This window comes from Cyrtonyx montezumae, unplaced genomic scaffold, assembly GCF_038088225.1.
Source record: "Cyrtonyx montezumae isolate F1298 unplaced genomic scaffold, pur_monq_1.0 scaffold_8, whole genome shotgun sequence".
NCBI lineage: Eukaryota > Metazoa > Chordata > Aves > Galliformes > Odontophoridae > Cyrtonyx > Cyrtonyx montezumae.
This window is the reverse complement of record NW_027072089.1, coordinates 12,432,374-12,452,403: the sequence shown is the minus strand read 5'-3', so window position 1 is coordinate 12,452,403 and position 20,030 is coordinate 12,432,374. Positions and strand designations below refer to the sequence as shown.

At 41.9% G+C, this 20,030-nt stretch overlaps 1 protein-coding gene across 1 annotated transcript; it reads left to right on the top strand.

Moving 5' to 3' along the window:
* The first annotated feature begins 478 nt into the window (after nucleotides 1-478).
* On the top strand, nucleotides 479-19,729 carry COLEC10 (collectin subfamily member 10). Its single transcript, XM_065753661.1, has 6 exons — nucleotides 479-769; nucleotides 11,300-11,371; nucleotides 13,006-13,077; nucleotides 15,042-15,095; nucleotides 16,158-16,253; nucleotides 17,698-19,729. Exons 1-6 carry the CDS (start codon nucleotides 622-624, stop codon nucleotides 18,087-18,089), a joined length of 834 nt encoding a protein of 277 aa, XP_065609733.1. The 5' UTR covers nucleotides 479-621; the 3' UTR covers nucleotides 18,090-19,729.
* Nucleotides 19,730-20,030: the final 301 nt, after the last annotated feature.

The following is a 20,030-nucleotide window of genomic DNA, read 5'->3' as shown; positions in this document are numbered from 1 at the left end:
CCTGTTCCTAGCATCAAACTTTCATTCCTCATATGGAGCTTCTGGTAGATGGCATCCAGAAGCAAATGGCACCAGAGGCATCCACATACAGCAGAACGGGAGCAAGTCCATCATCCCTAAAGATGCCCTTGGCAGAAAGATCTCATTAGAAGTCTCTTCATTCATTATAAGGAATCTGAATTATTTTTACTGCACAAAACCAGCTACAAGTGTCCTATAACTAATTAGTATCCACTTGGATAAAATAACCACAGTTTTTTGTCTCTTGAGTAAGTGGAAAGCTGGGCATGAAGAATCAGCGCCAAAAGGAAAAAAAAAAGAATGATAAAAGAGATTACCCCCATTTATTGAAGAAATTTTCCATGGCAAAAACAGTGAAACTTCTCACAGATAAGAGATAAATTGGAATAAACAGCTGTCAGTGTAAAATAAATATCCTGGATAATGTGCAGGACAGAAATAACTACAGCATCGTCAAACTCCTTTCTTCACTTTATTTAGTTGTTCTTGCATGTAGCTCTCAATCTTTTCACTGCTTCAGTTAGCAGAGCATTTATTTTTGATTCAGCTGCATTTGTTAAGACTGTAACAACGAAAGGCATTTCCTGAGAAGCTGCAAGGATGAGCAGAAAGAAAGAACAACAGCTAAGGAAATACGGGACCCTAGTAGTGCTTTTCATCTTCCAAGTTCAGATTTTTGGTTTCGATGTTGACAACCGACCTACAACGGATGTCTGCTCGACACACACAATTTTACCTGGACCAAAAGGTGAGGAAAATCAGGTTACTAATGCTGAGACGTGTACTGATAGAGGCTGATTTTTAAAAAACAGAGATGTGGAGGGCTTGCAGCATGGGATGTGGACGAAAGATCTCAGTTACTGCTATCTGTAAAAACATCTAGAAAAGGGAAACTGCAATGGGGAAAATGGTAGAGCAAGGAGATTTGAATTGGTTTTCTTTTTTAGTTTCAGTTACACATTCTCACATATTTTCATACAAATTAAATGTGTCCTTTTGCACTTTTCACCAGCCACATAAATCTTCTCTTACTTGTTGTATTCGTTACAGAACCAGTACAGTTAGTAGCTGTAAATTGAGGAACTCTGTCTGAAAGTAAGCACCTATTTTGAACTGTTAATAGCTCACTTTGCATATTATTGGAGAGATAAATGAAATATTTAAAATGACAGTAATGACATTACTTCCAAATGCTTACCTGTAAGCTGAGTTCTGCTGCATTCATCAGACTTGATCCAGCAGTTCCTGCTGAATTAAGCAGGACCTTCAGTACAGAACTCAAGAAGAACTCAATCAGCTCTGGCATGTGCATTTCTTTTATCATCAAAATTCTTTGCAAATATCTAAAACCAAATTTTCTGCATTAACTTGCATTTTGTGTAACATATCTAATGTCAATGGAGTTGCCTGAAGGCACCACAGCCGAAAATTAGGACTATGACATACAAATCTATCTTGCAGCGACAGATCTAAAATCTATATTCAACTCTACAGCTATTGCAGTTTGAGCTATTGCTTTCTTTTTAGTAATTCATTGTATTTTTCTATAGGCAGCAGAGTAAGAGAAAAAAAATGCAACTGATTTAAATTTTAAGCAGAAAAAAAAGATCATCAAGTCAAAAGAATTGCTCCAGACTAATTTGTTTTTTATGATGGATTATTCAAATACATGTTGCTTAAAGGACTATTTTTAATCAGCAAGTTAATTTCTTTATGATTACAATCCAAGCTTAAACTTTTGCTGCCGCAGCATAAATGCAGAGATGTAATGATCCCCAAGGGAGCAAGTAGGAGTTTGTGTAATTAATGTATGAATAATGTAAGGTTGAAGAACAAAGTTTGACAGAATTGTGTTTCATAAGTCACAAGGCTAATGAGTTGGTCTTTGGACAACATGAGAGTAGCTGGGATTCCAGTTGGTTTCTCTGGTCTAGCTGTGACAGGGAGTATTAGATGTGATTCTCTGCAAGTGTGATACAGAGAAAGTCAGGATTTAGGCAATATCAGTCCTACTGCCTCCTGGCTGATACCCAGATACAAGAGGAGACAAAATCTATTGGCAGGGTCCTCACTACCACACTAAATGAGATTACCATAGCCAAGATCCATGACTGCTAAAAGAAGTGTTGAGCAAATCAACTCTAAATTACTGGCTCAAATCCACTGCATATCATCAAAATATCTTGCAGTTACTGTGATATGATCCTGTAGACTCCTTTCAGTTCCTACCAGATGTGAGCTCCTCCAGGGGAGCTATAAGCTGCTCTCAATGGCAGACTACTCAGACATTCTGTGTAGTTGATGAAACACATTGACCCAATATGGCAGAAGAAAGTCTGTCCTGATTCAGTTTTCCTCTATCTGTCTTGTGCCTAGAGACTCAGAACACACAATCCAACCTTAGGACCACACAACAGCCATAAGCAACACTTCACTGCTCAGACAATAGTTAAGCCTTGACAATGGACAAACATCTTCCATTACTATAAGGTTTATCTTCGGTGCTCCATTTGTTATGCTCCTTTGTTAACCATTTGCCTCTAATTTGCTCAGGGTCTTCAGCTATGGTGGAACGCAGTGGTGTTCTCACACGATGGAGGTGCTAAGCTCCCACAGTACATTGTTCAGCTTCTACCACCGCCAACCAGGTTGCTCTTGTGGCAACTTCTTCCTTCTACATTAGTATCTAATAGGACTAAGCACCTAGAACTGTAAAGAACTAAGAGGTATTAAATAGCTTGGCAAGGCTGTTGCGACACAACCTGTTCAGTAGGCTGGATTAGGCTATGAATGAGATTAGCCTTGGTACTACACAGCAGCAGTGCTGCTCCGCCAATCACACAGCAAAAGGAAGGTGAGAAGGCTTAGGGAAAAGTGAGAATGTCTGCAGAGATTCCAAACTTATCACCTTCTGTTTCTTGTGCTGTTGAAGGTTTCATTATTCACTTCATCGTCATTCACAGTTGCTACAGGAGCAAGCACTTGACGTTTCTGTATTCTCACCCTAAAGATCACCTGTTTGGTGTCCTGAAAATCAGCTGCTGCTTGTAACTTGTTCACAGAATCACAGAACTGTAGGGGTTGGAAGGGACCTCCAGAGATCATGGAGTCCAACCCCCTGCCAAAGCAGCTCCCTAGCCCAGGTTGCACAGGTATGCGTCCAGGCGGGTCTTGAATGTGTCCGTGTTAATTTGTGTCAGTCAAATTCTTCCCCTTCAGAAATACACCCTTTTTTATGCTCAGACTTGGGATGTCACATGGGAAGTATGATATGAGTGATGAGATGAAAAGAAAGGGTAATTCCAGACTGATTATCAGGAAAGTCTTCAAACCAGTTGCACCACACTCACCTGGTCCTGAAGAGCGTCAGCAGAACCAGAAAACAGAGCTAGAAAATACTCTGGATGGATAAACTCTCCCAGGAACAGGAGGAAGGCAGTAGATGCCCTTTACGTCTTTCGCACTTTCAGCTACTTTGATGTAAATCTGTCTGAATTAACAGCTCAGAATCAGAAATGGAGTTTCAGCCTGACCTCTGCTGGTGATACGTGATACAAACCCCGCACTATGCCGTCCCCTCCATCTATCTGCTGCTTTGCCATCGCTGGTGAAAGCAAAGGAAAATGAAAACTGTTTTGAAAGAATTACGGAAAGAAAAATTATATTTTTTCAATTCAGAAAAAAAGGGGGAAAAAGCAAAAGCTGCTACTTCTCTTCCTTTCCTATGCAATGCTCAGAGGTCACTTCTCAAAAAGAGAGGAATTCTTTAATGATGTGCCCCAGTGCAATGGCTGTCCTGTCCTACCTTCTTGAGAAAGCTGAGGTATGTTGCCAACCGTCTCATACAGAAGCTAAAACAGAAATCTGATAAGCAATTTCTTGGATCGTTATTGAAATACTAAAAAAAAAAAAGCAAATTCGTTCTTCAGATTGAGATGCATTTTCAGAATTTGTAACTGATTTTGGTGTTTGACCTGAGATGTTTATGAATGACTTGGATTTAGCTGGAATGGTTTGGTGTAAGACTACTGAAAACTTAAGGTAGGTAATGATTTTTCACAGTTGATTGACTAAGACAATAGGGACCAAATTCTGCACTCATTAACTTCTTGGGTCCAAGCAAAACCAGATATAGCATAAATAAAGCAATGAATTTTGCAGGGAAGCCAATTGCTTGGACTAGCAAGGTTAGTCACAGCCTTGTTACTTAACTCTGCACGCTTCCAATCCTCAAAGTAGACTGGTGACTACTGCTGCTTTGAGGAGAATTGTGGGGAAGCAGTGGTTAATGCTATGAGAGGAAAAGCACCAGCTGTTGGTCCATGCTTCGTCCCAAATAAATCAATCATCAACAACATTAGTGAAGAAAAATGCATAGTCCAAAACTTCAACTCCTAAACTCCCATTGAGAGTAGAAGCAGGGGGAGCAGAAGAATGGGGATGGCTTTACAGAAGTGTGGAACAAGACTACGATTGATTTAATGTGGATTTGTGGGAACTCGGTGTTCCTGAAGTCTGTCTCTAGATCTTGCTATCTGTCCCAGGTCCCAGCTCATTTCCTTTGAAATCCAGGCACAGGACTTCAGAGACCTTGAGTAAGATCCAAGTTGCAAAACTGGAATGAGACGAATACTGAAGAATACAGACTCCTTCCCATAGCAATTCAGATGTGAAGTGTTTCCTCACTATTATTTTTGACAAATGGTGCTTATAAACTCTATGACACTGGCTAGCACCTCAAAATAGCATTTACTGTGGTCTCCTGTATAGCTGTCCATCTCTTAGCTTTAATTGTTCTTACGCAATTCCACTCCTGGAAAACCTAAAACTCGCTCAGAAACCAGATTATGCTGCTATCCACGTTTCCTTCCAAAAATAAGAAACGCCTCACCACATCCTATAGGCAGTTCAAACCTATAACTAAGCTCCCCTCTTAGCGCCTCATGTTTGATCTGAAAAGCACCTTATAATCAACACATAATTCTATTTTTCACACATTTTAGCCTTCATATATTTTAGCATATGCTATGTTTATGCAGTTCTTCAGCCTGAGCTACAAAGCAACTATGAGGGCACTTAAATGAAAATTCAAAATATATTGGGTTTGTATTTCTCACCGGTGTAGGTTTGATTACTCACTCAGACCACTGCGGTACATGGGTCTTTGAGATCACATCATAACGGCAGGGGATCTGGCTTAGAACCTAAAATTGGGACAAATCAAGTGAAAGGAGAATCATACATAAAATAAATTATTACTGTGTTATTAAGAGCACAATATATATCCTGTTTATACATGAAGTCCCATACTTTCAAATAACACAAGTCAGCAGAGTTTCACTGAGCCTACTAAGAGTTTGATTCTGACTGTGAAATGCAATAGAATGAGGGGCTATTTCTAGTGATGTCAGTGGATGTTTAGAAGCAGAAAACAGAAAAGTGAGCAGAGAATCCAATTTACTCTTGAGATTCTTTCCACTTCACCAAGAGTCTAACTTGTCTAACTTGGAGATGAGTGAAGAAAGAAAAGAACGTATGAGCAAAACACTTCCGTTTCTCCTGGTACAAACTGTGGAGCACTACAGCACTACCCTGTTTCCTGCTGGGTATGGGGAAGATTGGCTGTAAGTGAAGCTACACACTACAGCTGGACGAGGTGGTCAGGTTCTTGTCCAGAAAGGGACGCCCATCACTCTGGCCATAGGGCTCTACCTTTCTCTTGCACTTATTCAATTGTTTACTCATCAGACTTCTCACTGAGCTAACTCAGCTCACTAAAAATGAGTATGATTTGCATTATTGGTATTCCCCTTCCCATTTCTGTAATTCATTAAATGCAGGGTGAGATGAGTGCTCATAATCAGACAGGGTAGGAGGGAAGTACGCAGGTCAGTGCTGAGGGCTGACAGGAAGAGGAATGGGGCGGGGGACATTGCGTGCGATTGACTCCAGCCAGATGACTTCATTTAGTCCCAAGACATCACAAGAAATCATGTCCTTGTCATATACAGCTTGGAAACGGGAACCCCCTCAGCTACGGGAAACTTGCTAAGGATCTGAAGGACACTGCAAGTGAAATTAGAGGAAATCTTGAGGCTTTCCATTGACGTAGCTGTGACACACTTGTGCAATGGAAAGACAAACTTATTTGTTTATTTCTTAGAGTCTGTGACTCCCTCTGGCGACCAAACCTCTCAAATGGGATTGTACACATGCACACATACGCTGCAGAGGCTCAGTGAGTGCTTGGGCTTACTCATGGTCAGTGGGCTGCAAACTGAAGATGCATAGGAAACCAAGTAACTGAGAACTAATCCTGTGGATATCTGCAAAGCTTTTCCAAGGCAGTCAGTCGCTCCTGGAGAAGTTTCAAAGCTTCAGAATTACACATGTCCTTATTTCCTTATTTTAATACTCAGGGCAGTGGCATCACCTCACCCCTTCTCACTGTCTGCAGAGATGGGAAGGGTCCCTGTGCCTGTAGCAGGACTCCAGGCATGAACCATGAAGAATAGCAACAACTTGTAACACGTGATCACAGGGTACAACCACGCAACAGATTGCATATAAACCCTCTGTGGTGGGATTCAATGCCTAGAAATGCTAAATGCATCCAAATTAAGAAGTGCACAGCCCTGCCAAAAAGGACCTGGGGGTCCTGGTGGATGGGAAGCTGGGCATGAGCCAGCAATGTGACCTCTCAGCCCAGAAAGCCAACTGTATCCTGGGCTGCATCAAAAGAAGCGTGGCCAGCAGTGCAAGGGAGGTGATCCTGCCTGTCCTGCACTGGTGAGGCCTCACCTGGAGAACTGCATCCAGATGTGGAGTCCTCAGTGAAGGAGAGACACGGACCTGATGGAGTGCAGCCAGAAGGCAGCCACAAAAATGATCCAAGGGATGAAACACCTCTCCTGTTAGGACAGGCTGAGAGAGATGGGGCTCTTCAGCCTGGAGAAGAGAAGGCTCCAGGAAGAACTGATAGCAGCCTTTCAGTATCTGAAGGGGAGCTATAGGAAAGAAGGGGACAGAATCTTCAGCAGGGTCTGTGGTGACAGGACAACGGTTTCAACCTTAAGCAGGGTAGATTTAGATTAGATATAATGAAAAAGTCTTCTACAGTGATGGTGGTGAAGCATTATAACAAGATGCTCAGAGAAGTAGTAGATGCCCCGTCCCTGGAGATTTTCAAGGCCAGGCTGGACTGGGCTCTGGGCAACCTGATCTAGCTGTGGATAATGCTGTTCATTTTAGGGGAGTTGATCTAGGTGACCTTTAAAGGGTCATCTAGACCCTTTAAAGGATTCTTTGATTCTATGATATTTTAAATCTGTGATACAGAAGTAAAGGAGCTTCAAGGAATATGAACAAAATAGAGTGATGGACATGCTTCACCTATTGGCTCCAAGTGCTCTATCAGATCCTAGTGCAACACATTATCTGAAATCTTTGCAGCAACAGTTTTAAGGTTAAAATTTGCTAATTGGGTTAAAACTTAACCTGATACTTTTCCAAAGGTACAGCAGCACAAAGGGGAGTTTAAATTCCAAGCATAGATTACAAACATATGACATGAGGAGCAGCAGGAGCAGAACTTTTTTTCCTGTAAGACAAGTCACAGAGCACGAAGCACAGTAGTTCAACGATTCAGACACTGTCCAGAGCACACCCAGGAGTTAGATTTAGTTTTCTGGCAAACTACAAAACAAAACAAAGCAATCAAAAACAAACAAACAAACAAAAAACAATTTAAAAGTGTCTACTACAGTGAAATGCTTATACATGAAGTCCCAGAAGGAATGGAAAGATGCTCATAAATTAGAGAGGAAGCCAACTCAACACTGCTGGAAACAAGGTCAACCAACCTTCCACAGTCTCTCCTACCTCGCTGCAAATCATAACAAAACCACAAGGGGGGAGCATAACCCAGGAATTCACATTTCTTGCCAACATTTGAGATCAACGCGTGCAGCACCTAAAGTTGGGCACAATTAATTGATAATTGTAACTCCATATCGTGAAGCACTGGAATTAACACGTTATCAAATTAACAATGAAATGGTACCACTAATTAATACTGCTGGCTTCTGAACTTGCCTACCCATACTGAAATGTGATACTAGGGGAAAAGCAAGATTTTCCTTCTCTTACAGACAGGCAAACAAGTATAATTTCAATTTCCAGAGGTGATAGTTCTGCCTTCCTTGTCCCATGGCTTGAGCAAACACTGGGACCTCAGAATTTCTTAAAATCTCCAGAACAAACTTTTCCACCCCTTTTTACCCCTTTCACTTCCCAGCTCTCAGTCTAATGGTTGACATGTAAGAACCGAGCTTCATCTCTGGCAGCCTCACGTGTGCAAAACTTGCTCCAAAGCCTCTCAGAAAAAGCCACTATGGCTTTTATTGGCTCTGTGTTGTAACTGAAATTGAAAGAAAACACGTTTGAAAAGTAATCACAGCTTCTCTGCTGGTATATTGACTTTCCTTCCAGGGCTCTAAGATTAACTGTCTAAGCAATATTTTTTATTAAATAAATAAAAGCATCTTGCTTGCGGACAGGCCTCCTTTCTGCAGAAAGCAACAGTCTCAGTACAGCCTTTAACCCAACAGAGCAGCCTGTGAGACACGCAGAAGGTAACTGGCAGGGCTGGCAGGTGATGAGCGCTGCCAGGGTGACAGGCAGAATTTGGAAGGTTTGTCAGGAATCCTCTTTGTTCTGTATGATGCAGGCCAAAGAAACTCCCTCTACTGTTTCTCCCACAGAGCCAGAATTACAGTGTGTTGTATGTACATAAGGGAATTCATTGCATAGGTAAGGACTGGAAGTCTCCTAGCTGTGCTTCCTCTGCTGGAAATCATGGCCCACTTTCTAAACAACCTCATGTTACCTTTCTAGTCGGCACTCATCCAGATTTTCCAGTCTTTGAATCACACCCTGATTCCTTTCTATTATCACACATTTCTCCTCCCCTGCATGGGTTTGCAGACAATGATCACATCAGCTCTTAACCTTTTCCTGGAACAATGTTTTACAAGGTCTTTGTCTGCCTCTGGGAATCTGAATTTCTCTCCTACTGAGAAGTGATTCTTATAGTTTTCTCAAGGGCTTCATAGCTAAGTTTGGAAAGGACAATTGCTCAGTTTTTCAGTCATAAATGATGTTTGCACTGAGGTCAACAGCAAAATTAAACTGCAGATTCTCTGACTCTGCTGTTTGATGACCCCTAGGCAAGAACTCAGTATGAGTTATCTTTCTGTCAGCTTGAGGCTCAGACCTACAGCTTCATCATGCCTTCAAGGAGCTTGGCTTTTGAAAATATATGACTTCTCAAGTATCTTTGAAGAATCAGTAAGAATAAAAAGGTGTTTAAAAATTCTCCTGTTGGCTGCTTATAACCTTTTCCCTTTCCAATTTTGTCCTGTGGCAGTGGATGTCGAAAACAAAGCAGCTGAGTGTACAAGCACACGCAACAATCCATGTGCTTTCCTTGTCCCTTCCTCTAAGGAGCGTTTCCTCCCCAGCTCAGCCCTTTAGCACCTTTAGTTTAGACCACTGCCCACCACCCCCGAGGACATATGGCCACAAACTGAAGCATAAGAAGTTCTGCACAAACGTGCATGGGAACTTCTTCACAGTGCAGTGACGGAGCACTGGCACAGCTGCACAGAGAGGTGGTGGAGTCTCCTCCTCTGGAGACATTTAAGACCACCTGGACGCCTACCTGTGCAACCTGGGCTAGGGAGCTGCTTTGGCAGGGGGTTGGACTCCATGATTGCTAGAGGTCCCTTCCAACCCCTACAACTCTGTGATTCTGTGACATCCTGACTAATGTGGTGAGCCTGATCTCCTCCAACAGGCCTCAACACTACAGCTTTTTGCAGCACACAAAGACAAACTCAGTCCAGCCTCCATATCCAACACAAAGAGGACCCATTACTATGTTTTTTATGCTGCAGTCAACACCCACTGCCTCTCATCTCTCCTCACCCCATGGAGCAGCCCATGATAGGCTGCCTGTTGGCTATGAAAGTAGCACAAGGTAAATGAAGAATGAGTGGGTGATGTTTTTCACAAAACAAGAATGAGAAAATACCCAATGAAGCAATCAATCTGAAAGCAACCATGGGAAGCTACTTTCCCCCCCCAGCATGTAATTAAATCTTTGGCTTTTTTGTCACAGGACGTTATAAAGACAAAAAATACAAATGGGGTTAAAAGGCAGAAGACTTTGCAGGGTAGGATAAGTAGTGCCTCTTCACATGTGACTGGATGCAGTCCTTCAGCCAGGTAAACCCTAATGCCTCCACTCATGGTGAACAGTCACCCTCAGTAATACACTCAGTTCCATGAACATCTTCTGCTTGGGTTGGAGATGCTGTCCTCACTGAGACAAGCCATTGGTCTTGTCATGTAATGCTGGGGGAAAAAAAAAAAAAGATGTTATTGGGATCAAAACTAAGGATATGAAACTAAAGATATGAAAGTCATCTCCAGTTGTACCTCTGATTTTCTGTTTTCCTGCATAAACTCAAGAAAAAATTCTATGCAACATTAAAGGCGATATGTCTTTCTTGTTCCTAATTGCAGTCTTGCTCTTTTAGACTGTAAGCTGTTCTGAGATTTCTATAGGTATATACTGTAACCTGTGTAATAAGACCTTGATCTCATTTGGGGAAATCTCTGCACTACTGTAACACAGTGAATTGTCCTCCTATAGATACTCTGTGAGTGACTAATTCAAAATAAAGTATTGGAGTAACTGCAAAACGTTTGCTATATTAAAATATGCCACCTGTCAAAAAAACAGAAGGTAAGACTTTGCCATGCTAAATGCTCTGGTTTATGTTAAGAACTACTGCGACATACATCCTTCCTGTTTCTATAGCATCTAAATACCTTGAACTCAAGAGTCATGAGGAACAATTAATAAACACCGATTGCTTCCCTTGGCATTTCTCCCAGATCTCCCAAGAGATAAACACCTGTTTTTATCTGCTTTACAACTACTAGGCCTTAAAGGACCAGAAAAAGTTCTCCAAAAAAATGGAAAATTTTTTGCTTTTCGTAATGGTCAGATTTGTCAGCTCTTCTTTGGAAATTTATCCCATGGCTACAGTGCCTTCAACATGAAATAAAAAGAAATCAGGAGTGAAAAAAAGTGACTGTAAACTCAACTTTCTGAGGATGTATAGCTGCATTTACTACATTGGGTGAAATGTATCATAACGTTTTACTTTATGTCTGTTATTTACTTATTTATTTATTTATTTTTCATCAGGGGATGATGGTGAAAAAGGAGATAGAGGAGAAGTGGGCAAACAAGGAAAAGTTGGACCAAAAGGACCTAAAGGTACTTAGGAGGTTTGCTGGCTGTATGAATATTGATATATACAACTGCATTTAAGATCAGTGAACGCTTTTTATTCCTTTTGCTCCAGTGGGTTTCACAATGCCTGTCAAACATTAATCAGTGAACCTAACCATGTTCTGAGAGCTTGGTGCAATTCCTGCCAATACTTAATGAGAGTCTGGCAATAAACGTAAATACGTAATAAGCCAGCATATTGACTGCTGCTCTCTCATGTGGTGAGATGCAGAAGACTGATACCTTCCCAGTTCATATCAGAAAGATCACTGTTATGTTAGTGAAATGATCTTTTAGGTGAAACTGAATTTTGAATCAGGATGCTCAGCCTGACAGTCTCAGCTGTCCCTCTTTTGTAGTAAAGCAAACTGAGGCACACACTGAGAAACGCAGTTCTTCTGATCGAGCAAGAGCATCAGTGCTGAGAGCAAAGGGCATAAGATGTCTCAGGACTTAGCTCAGTTAAACAAATCTCGCATCTTCCCAGCTACCCAAGCACAGCACTCTGTGCCACCAAGACAGCATCACCTTTGTTTACACGTGCCAACTCCAAAGCTTAAGACATCAGTAACCTGGATAATGCATATCCACATTCTTTCTTCTTTGACAGTGGCTTGATATTATAAAACAAATCATGAAGGTGTTTTTCTTGTATGGAACCTTTAAAATTGTCCTGTTACTACTGTCATAATGAAAATCCTTTTCATTTTTTAAACGTGCTCAGATGACTTTGCATCTTACTTAAAAAAGATCAGGTAAGATTCAAGCAGATCATGTAATAAATAAAAAACACTTAAGGAGCATCTTAGTGATGTTACCCACATGAAAACCGAGGTTAACTAAGCTGGACTCTTACTGTCACACAGAGACTACAGAACTTACACTGCTAACCAGTCAGAAAGGCACCCAGTATTTTGGTGCTCCAAGGGCCGGGAAGCAAGCACAGTGCAAGTAGCTACTCCTTGTGTGCACTTCTGCTTCCAGAAGGATACCCAGCAAAGCCATGAGAACTTCACCTCCAGAACAAAGCAAAGGCTTTTGTCTACAGTAGAGAAATAATAATAATTAAAAATAAAAATAAAAAATGAAACAGAAAAAAGACACACTTCCCAAGCAATCAGCTGATGGTCTAGTTTAGTTGTGATGTAAATTCAATATTTGAACACTCGCTTGCAATTTTAGTTTGTATTTTCTATAGGAGAATACAAAATTTCTGGCAGATGAACAGGCAGTTTTACTAAGGTGCCTTGCAGAGTCCTGCTGGTCCCCCAGCAGCTGTGATCTGAGCTGCATAAGGCACAGCAGACCTGGTTTAAGTGCTGTTTTCTGGCACTGGAGCCACTTTGCTGTTCCCTGCCAAAATCACGGGGCTGCCAGCAGCCCTGCGGCTGACAGAAGTGCCTCAGCAGCCCAAGTTGGTACAAGCAAGTCTAAATAAAAGCTAAAGCTGTAAAGCTTGCAATGTGTTCACGTGTACACTCACACGAGGATGTTTGTTGTGTCTGTGTCTTACGTTGGGACTTGCCATGCTCAGGAAAAACAGCAGTAGTAGAAGGGCAGCATCTCAGGAAAGAAATGACAGAAATCATCTGTAATCTTCCTCATATTTCTTCTCTTAGGAAATAAAGGAACTGTGGGGGATGTTGGTGACCAGGGAATGCTTGGGAAAATAGGTCCAATTGGTGGAAAAGGTAAGCCCTGGTCTGGGAATTTTCTTGTTTTTTTTTTCTTCAAGGTAAATATGTGTTTTGTGTGAGTTCCAGGTATGGAGTATCATCAAATACTGGCTGCAAATAGTGCTTTCCAAAGAAAATTATGCAGAAAGATCAGTGATTAGAGCTAACTGAAATATTTATGTTTCCCATGTGCAATACATCACTTACTTAGCTGAAAATAGTTTGCTCAATAAGTTAAGAAATCAGTCCCAGCAGATGATAAAATAGAAAGGGAGAAATCTGGGCCTGGTGAAGTAAATACACAAATCCTCCAAGACTTCAAAAAGAGAAAAAAAATATGTGCCTGTGCATCCAATTTTGAAGGGCCTGAGCCAATTCTGCTGCTGCTCAGGATACCACAACTGCACTGTGTGGGAGATGCAAGCAAGAAGTACATAGGGCAGCCAGGTAAGGAGAGGATTTTAAGAGAGAACTTCCATAACAAGGAACAACTACTCCACACAAATCAAGGTAAACTCCAACTCTACTCGGGTTATAATTCCATGAGGTCACTGCTCTAGCTTCCTGAAGAGATTAGGCATCCCTTTCAGAGCTGAAGAAGAAATATTACTTCTGCCACAATGAGATCTGCCTTAGCAGCTCACCAGGGATCCACTGCCCTAAGGGGAACTCTGTGGTCTCTAACCAAGCAATCGACCCCGCCATGCAGTGAGTGGGTGGAACAAGTCATCCCAGGAGCCTCTCACACCAATGCTTTTTAATAAACCTCTGATGGCCTCCAGCCAACCCCAGTATCAGAGAAGAACAAAAGAATTTGGCTTGGAGAATTCATTTTCAAAATATCTAGACAACTGAAGACACAGATAACTATCTCCTAAGACATCTTCAGTCACCAAAGGAAACTAGAATATAACAATCCCACAGATTGTTTATCTGAAAGTGAACCAATGCTCTAAGCCTCTAAATCAAGCTGTCTGTCAGCCTAACTGTACAATTTATTGTCCCTTTATACTTGTGTCTTTTTTGCTCATTCTCTTTTTTATTTGCAGAAGCAAAGGCCACCAAGTCACTCCTTAGGCTTACTGTTAAACATTCAAGTTCTTAAGGAAGCAACCCTGAAATTTCAGCATATAAGTGGGCAGGGTGACAAGCAACACCAACTGAAATGCCAGCTTCTGAGTTCTTTCTTTAAAAAGTATGGCCATATAAAAGAATAATCACATCAAAACATAGCTATCAACAAGGGAGGGAATTAGCAATATATGGCCTTGAAAGGTTTTAATTTATAAAAGAACTGACATCAATTTCAGATAAAGCTGAGACTTTTAACAGCTGCCAAATTATAGCTGAGATCCTTAAAAAACAGGCTGGTCACCTGTATTTAGATATTAGCATGGCATTTGGAGAAGCAATTCCACCAGTTTTTACGATGTACAGAACAAGGGGAAAGCAAGGGGAAAATAAATCATCTTTCCCTGAGCTGTATCTGAAATGAAACACTGCTCCCTAGTGACCTCCTTTTGTGCAGGTGCTAACTGCTGCCCGCAAACACAACCTGTTGCACACACGAATTCAGTGCCCCAGCACCCACTGGCCTCATCTGGCACCTTGTCCTGACATGAAGCTGCCAAACCCAGGAGGCTCCTGCAAGGCAGTGAGTGGCCAGGTTTCACCTGCCACAGATTACTGAGCACTTGCAGCCTCTCGGGATCATAGTGCAGTTAATATTAAAAGCAGTACCAGGAACCTGTAGCACACAACATGCCTGTGTTATCAGCAAGTTAGTTATTAAAGGGTTCTCCTTTTCATTCACCAGCATTAATCAGGGCTTGTTTGATTTGGCACATTGGCCAGTACAGTACATTAGGCCTTCCTATTAGAAGCACACAACTAATGTATTAATAAACAGGTTTTTCAGATATGCTCCCCTGACATATGCACTGTCTGAGATCTGAGAATATATTTTCCTCTTTATCCAGGTGACAAAGGAGCCAAAGGCATATCAGGGGTGTCTGGAAAAAAAGGAAAAGCAGGTATGCTGGGCATCCTTCTCTGAAGAATGCTTGAGTTTGCTTTTGCTGGGTCTTCAATTTCAGGTTTGGTTTGTCTGGAGTTTACAGAATGTTGAGGCCAACAGGCAAACTTCAGAGTGGGTGAAACAAACAGGAAGAGTCTGAAAAGTTTTGTTTAGCAAAATGAAAGCTAGCGACATGACTGATGGTAATGCTACACAGCGTACAGACAAACTACATCAATTAATGGGCATTGGTTGATAACACAAAACTTCATCAGCACCTCGGGAGAAGTTCAATACTGAAAACTGGAACAAATTTTCTGAATACCAAAGGAATTAACTCCTTTAATAATTTTCTCTTAGAACCACAGAGACAAAAACATATGTAATTTCAGAAAGGGCATAATTTGTTGTCAGATGAATGCTACACATTGACTTACAGGAGAAGAATATGGATTTGATCACCTAGAAGGTTCCTCTCAGTCCTAATAACCATGCATGTTTTCCCACCTCCAGTGTTCAGCTGTATTCACTTTCAAAGCATTTAATATGTGATATCATATTGGTTTTTAATGAGAAAGCATCAGTAACTTATTTTCTTCCTGATTATTAGAGAACTATATCAAATCAAATTTCAGTTTATCGACCAAAAATACAACCATGATTTCAGTGCTTGACAGCTATTATCTGAGTTGACATCAACTATTTCTGCTGTACCACAGCTGCATGCAGCTATTGTGGTCCATCCTTCAAGCTTTTTCCAGTCCCACCTCAATGCATACTTTGAATCCTTTATCAGTGAGAAAACAGTGGTGATGTTGTTTTTATCAGAAGTCTAGGGAATCAGTGCTGTCTGTGGATCCAAAGGTGCCAAAGGATACGTTTATCATTCAGATGTAACACTGTGAGATCATCATGGTAAACCACACATCCACAGTCAGATGGAATGGATGATAAGAAGGGCAGAGGATGTGTAAATGCTACACAGATATGGGGGGAAGGAAGCTGGCAAACTCTTTCATCTGCAAAAAATATATATATTTCTGAACAGATAAATCCTCTGTCCTTTGTATTGCATCAGGCACGGTCTGTGACTGTGGAAGATACCGCAGAGTCGTTGGACAACTGAATATCAATGTTGCTCGGCTTAACACATCCATCAAATTTGTAAAGAATGGTAAGGATCATTATTTATTTGTAATGATTTATTTGGCTCTTATAGTTATCACAGCTATTTTACTACTGCTGTCTACAGCAACATACAGGCCAGGACAGGGGGCTCCACTGTGAGAGGAACTCCAAAATCTTACAGAAAAGAGAAGTCTGGCACCTGTAAGAATATAAGCAGCTGGTGAATAAAAGCAACCACAGTACAGCAATGATCAGTAGCACAAATGAAATAATCATGAAAGAACATGGCACAGCTTGCTAACTGCCTCTGCACTGTCAGCCCACTCACCCTCAGACTCAGTGGCCATTCACACAACAAAAGGGAAAAGGTTGTGCCAACGTGCTCCATAGAGCCAGAAAAAGCACTAGGAACCTCTTGATCTTGCTGCTGCTTGCTGCTGCAAAGAAGAGATGCATTCACACAGTGCTCCTCTCATGCCTCTCTTCATTGCAAGCATCTTTCTCTGTAATAACAAAGACACCAACACCCCAAAGACATAGGCTATAAGAAGTCATGTCTATAGGCAGTGCTGTCAGCAGGACAGTGCAAAATGGCCCTCCTGAAAAGAAGGAAGAGCATTTCCTGATGTAGCAGAGATTTTGGGAAGGCTCCACAACCACTTCTAGGACTCAGTCTAATCCATAAAACATAAATGTGTCTGAGGCCATTCTCTGGCACTATAAGCAACTGGCACAGCTCTCATCTGTCCTGCTAAATCCTACAAAACAGAGTGGTCCTCTGCTAACTCCTCAGCTGTTTATGGAGTAGCTCCAGAATTTGGGGACTGTTATTTGCCTGAGGCCAGCAGTCTAAGAGCAGGGACAAACTGGCACCAGCTACCCAGGAATGCTTCTTGGCACTGCTTAATTCAGTAGGATACCTGCTGCCTGAGAAATTTGCCTTTTAAAGCGGCTGAGCAGCCACACTTTCCTTCCTTTTCAATGTCCCTTAGTGGTACAGCATCTGTGAACATAAGGCTGTACTTAAAATGACTTGTTTTAGCAGACCCTTTGATTTTCCTCTGCATGGAAGAGGCCCTAGCTCGTCAGTTCCCCTGAACTCCTATCCCACAGCACTCTTTCACAGTCTGTAACATGATTTGGCAATAGTATACAAAGCAATCACGGTGAGCCAGACTTATTCACTGCTATTTGTCCATTCAGCATTCCTTGATTTGGTAACTTTTACTTCAAGGATGCCCGGTACTAAACAGTCAAAGGGGACACATGCCAGTCAGAACTGAATGCGTGTAAGGTTCTTGTCATTCCTACTGGTAGCATCATTCTCTGGTCATGTCTTTATTGCTCACCCTAAATTCAGCAGTGGGAACAATTTCCCTGTCTCCCTTTCATTAATTCCAATGTAAGAACCATGCAGTTGTCATAGTGGAACAGAAGAACCTTCAGTAGCTGCTGAAATGTCATTAAGAATTTGTTCTTCCCATTTAAAGTTATAGCAGGCATCAGGGAGACAGATGAGAAATTCTACTACATTGTCAAAGAAGAGAAGAATTACAGAGAAGCCCTGATGCACTGCAGGGACAGAGGAGGAACACTGGCCATGCCTAAAGATGAGGTGACAAACGCCCTGCTTGCTGACTACATCTCCTCAAGTGGCCTTTTCCGAGCATTCGTTGGGATGAATGACATGGAAAAAGAAGGGCAGTTTGTGTATGCAGACAGCAGCCCGCTGCAGAACTACAGTAACTGGAAGGACGGGGAGCCTCATGACTCCACAGGACACGAGGACTGCGTGGAAATGCTCAGCACGGGAGAGTGGAACGACTCTGAGTGTCAAGTCACCATCTACTTCATCTGTGAGTTCCTCAAAAAGAGAAAATAAACATGTCTCAAAAGATGTTTGGCACCTTCTATACATACATTAGCCCTTCCTCATTCATGCACTGTAGGGAAAGTAGACAAACAGGGATTGGGCTCAATCCAGCATTCACTGGGTTAACCAAGAGTAACTAATGCAACATGGCAGTGACCATAAAGCCAGCTCAGGTCAGGGGGCCCTCGGGGCTGGGGGAACTGAGCCAACAGTGAATTTTTATTTCATTTTTATGCATAACTGAGGGAGGTTGGGCAAATTTAAAGCACACAGTGACAAACATGGTTTCACTAACACAGTGGAAGACTCACTTATCTCTGCTTCCCACTCTATCGCCCTCTTGGTTGGCTGAGGTGTGAGGAACTAAGCAGTTGGCACTTCTGCACTTCTGCACAGCTTGCCTGAAACCTGAGAACAGAGAGAATGCCCACAAAAAGCTGTGCAAGAATCTAGAAAAGTCTAGTGTAAACAAAATAGTGTAAAGAAAGCAAGCTGTAGGTTGTAAACAAAAGTGAAGAATTTGCTGTCAGAGCCTGGTTCCTCAGTTATCCATGTCAGCATGTGCATAAAGGATCAGATTTTCATATTGTTCCTAGTACCAAAGGAGTACATGCCTTCATACAGTGAAAGAGTTCACATTCACGGGGTTTCTATGACACCACTGCCAGCACTGTTCTGAAATCCACGATGCTCCTGAGACACAGCATCCGTTTTACCTTCAGAAGTGAGCCTGTTTATTCTTAGTCTTTCCTCATGTTGTTTGAAAGTCTCACCTTTCCACACAGCAAGAGATCCTAGTAAAGACTCCAGGTTCTCTGCAAGAAAGTCTGTAGATTTTTTCCCCACCTGGGACTAAAAAGGACAGAATGCTACCTGGAAGCTGAGTCTGCTGGGCACCAGTCATAGTGCAGCCAGTGCACACTGCAGGTCACTCACAGCACTGGATGCAAAATGTTCCTCTGGATATATGAAGAGCTGGACATGAAACCAGTCCCATCAGTGAACAGTGCGGAGGGTCAGCTCTTAGACTTCCCTCTGCAGCCATGTACAGCACTGCAAAGGCAACGAGACAGCTGTCATTCTTAGTCAGCCATCTCTTCGACAGTAAAATCCTCCACGCCATTTTCTAGCTGGTAGTTCGACTTCAAGCTCATCTCTGAGTAATGACCAACACCAGAGCATCCCAGGAGACTCTGTGACTCAGAGCTATTTTTCTAAGCCAGTTTATTGGCTACTTGTTCTTCCAGAAAACCATTTGTTGCTACCAGCAGTAAATTATCTGCATTGCTACACACCCTCCAAGGAACTATTCAGTCCCAAGAATGCAGGTGTGGGACCACATGTATTTTCATTGCTCCCCAACTGTGCTAGAGCATACTTTGGCAAACAGGTTTGCTTAGCATAATGTACCTCCTCATGAATTGTTCCCTTCCTGAGAATTTACATTCCCCAACATCAATCAGAATTATACTTTTTAGGATCTACTGTAATAAACTTGTTAAATTATTTGGGCTTTAGAATCATTAATGAATAATGATAAAGAATTAATGGAAAAAGTTTCTTGAGGAAAAGTAGTGCCTTTTTCAAGGTCAGGTCCAGATACCTGCAGTATGTCAGTATGTACATGCCACGAGGAAATGGCACACTAACATTCCAGTGGATGGGCACAGTCACACTAGTACTCCCACCCTTCCCACCTTTACTTCTGACCCAAGAAGTACCAAAAGCTACCAAAACATGCTTTCCAGATGGGGGTGTCTGCATTCTGGAATTGTCTGGCCATATTGGGATCACTGGCTGACAAAAAACAGACATACCTTTTATTCTGAATATCACTAGTAGGCCATTGTCCAGTTCTTTAGAAGGAAACTTGAAGCTAGGAGAAGCTAAAGCAGCAGAAATACTCTGCTGCAGGAGCAAGTTCTGCCTAAGATTTGACCAGCCAGTCTC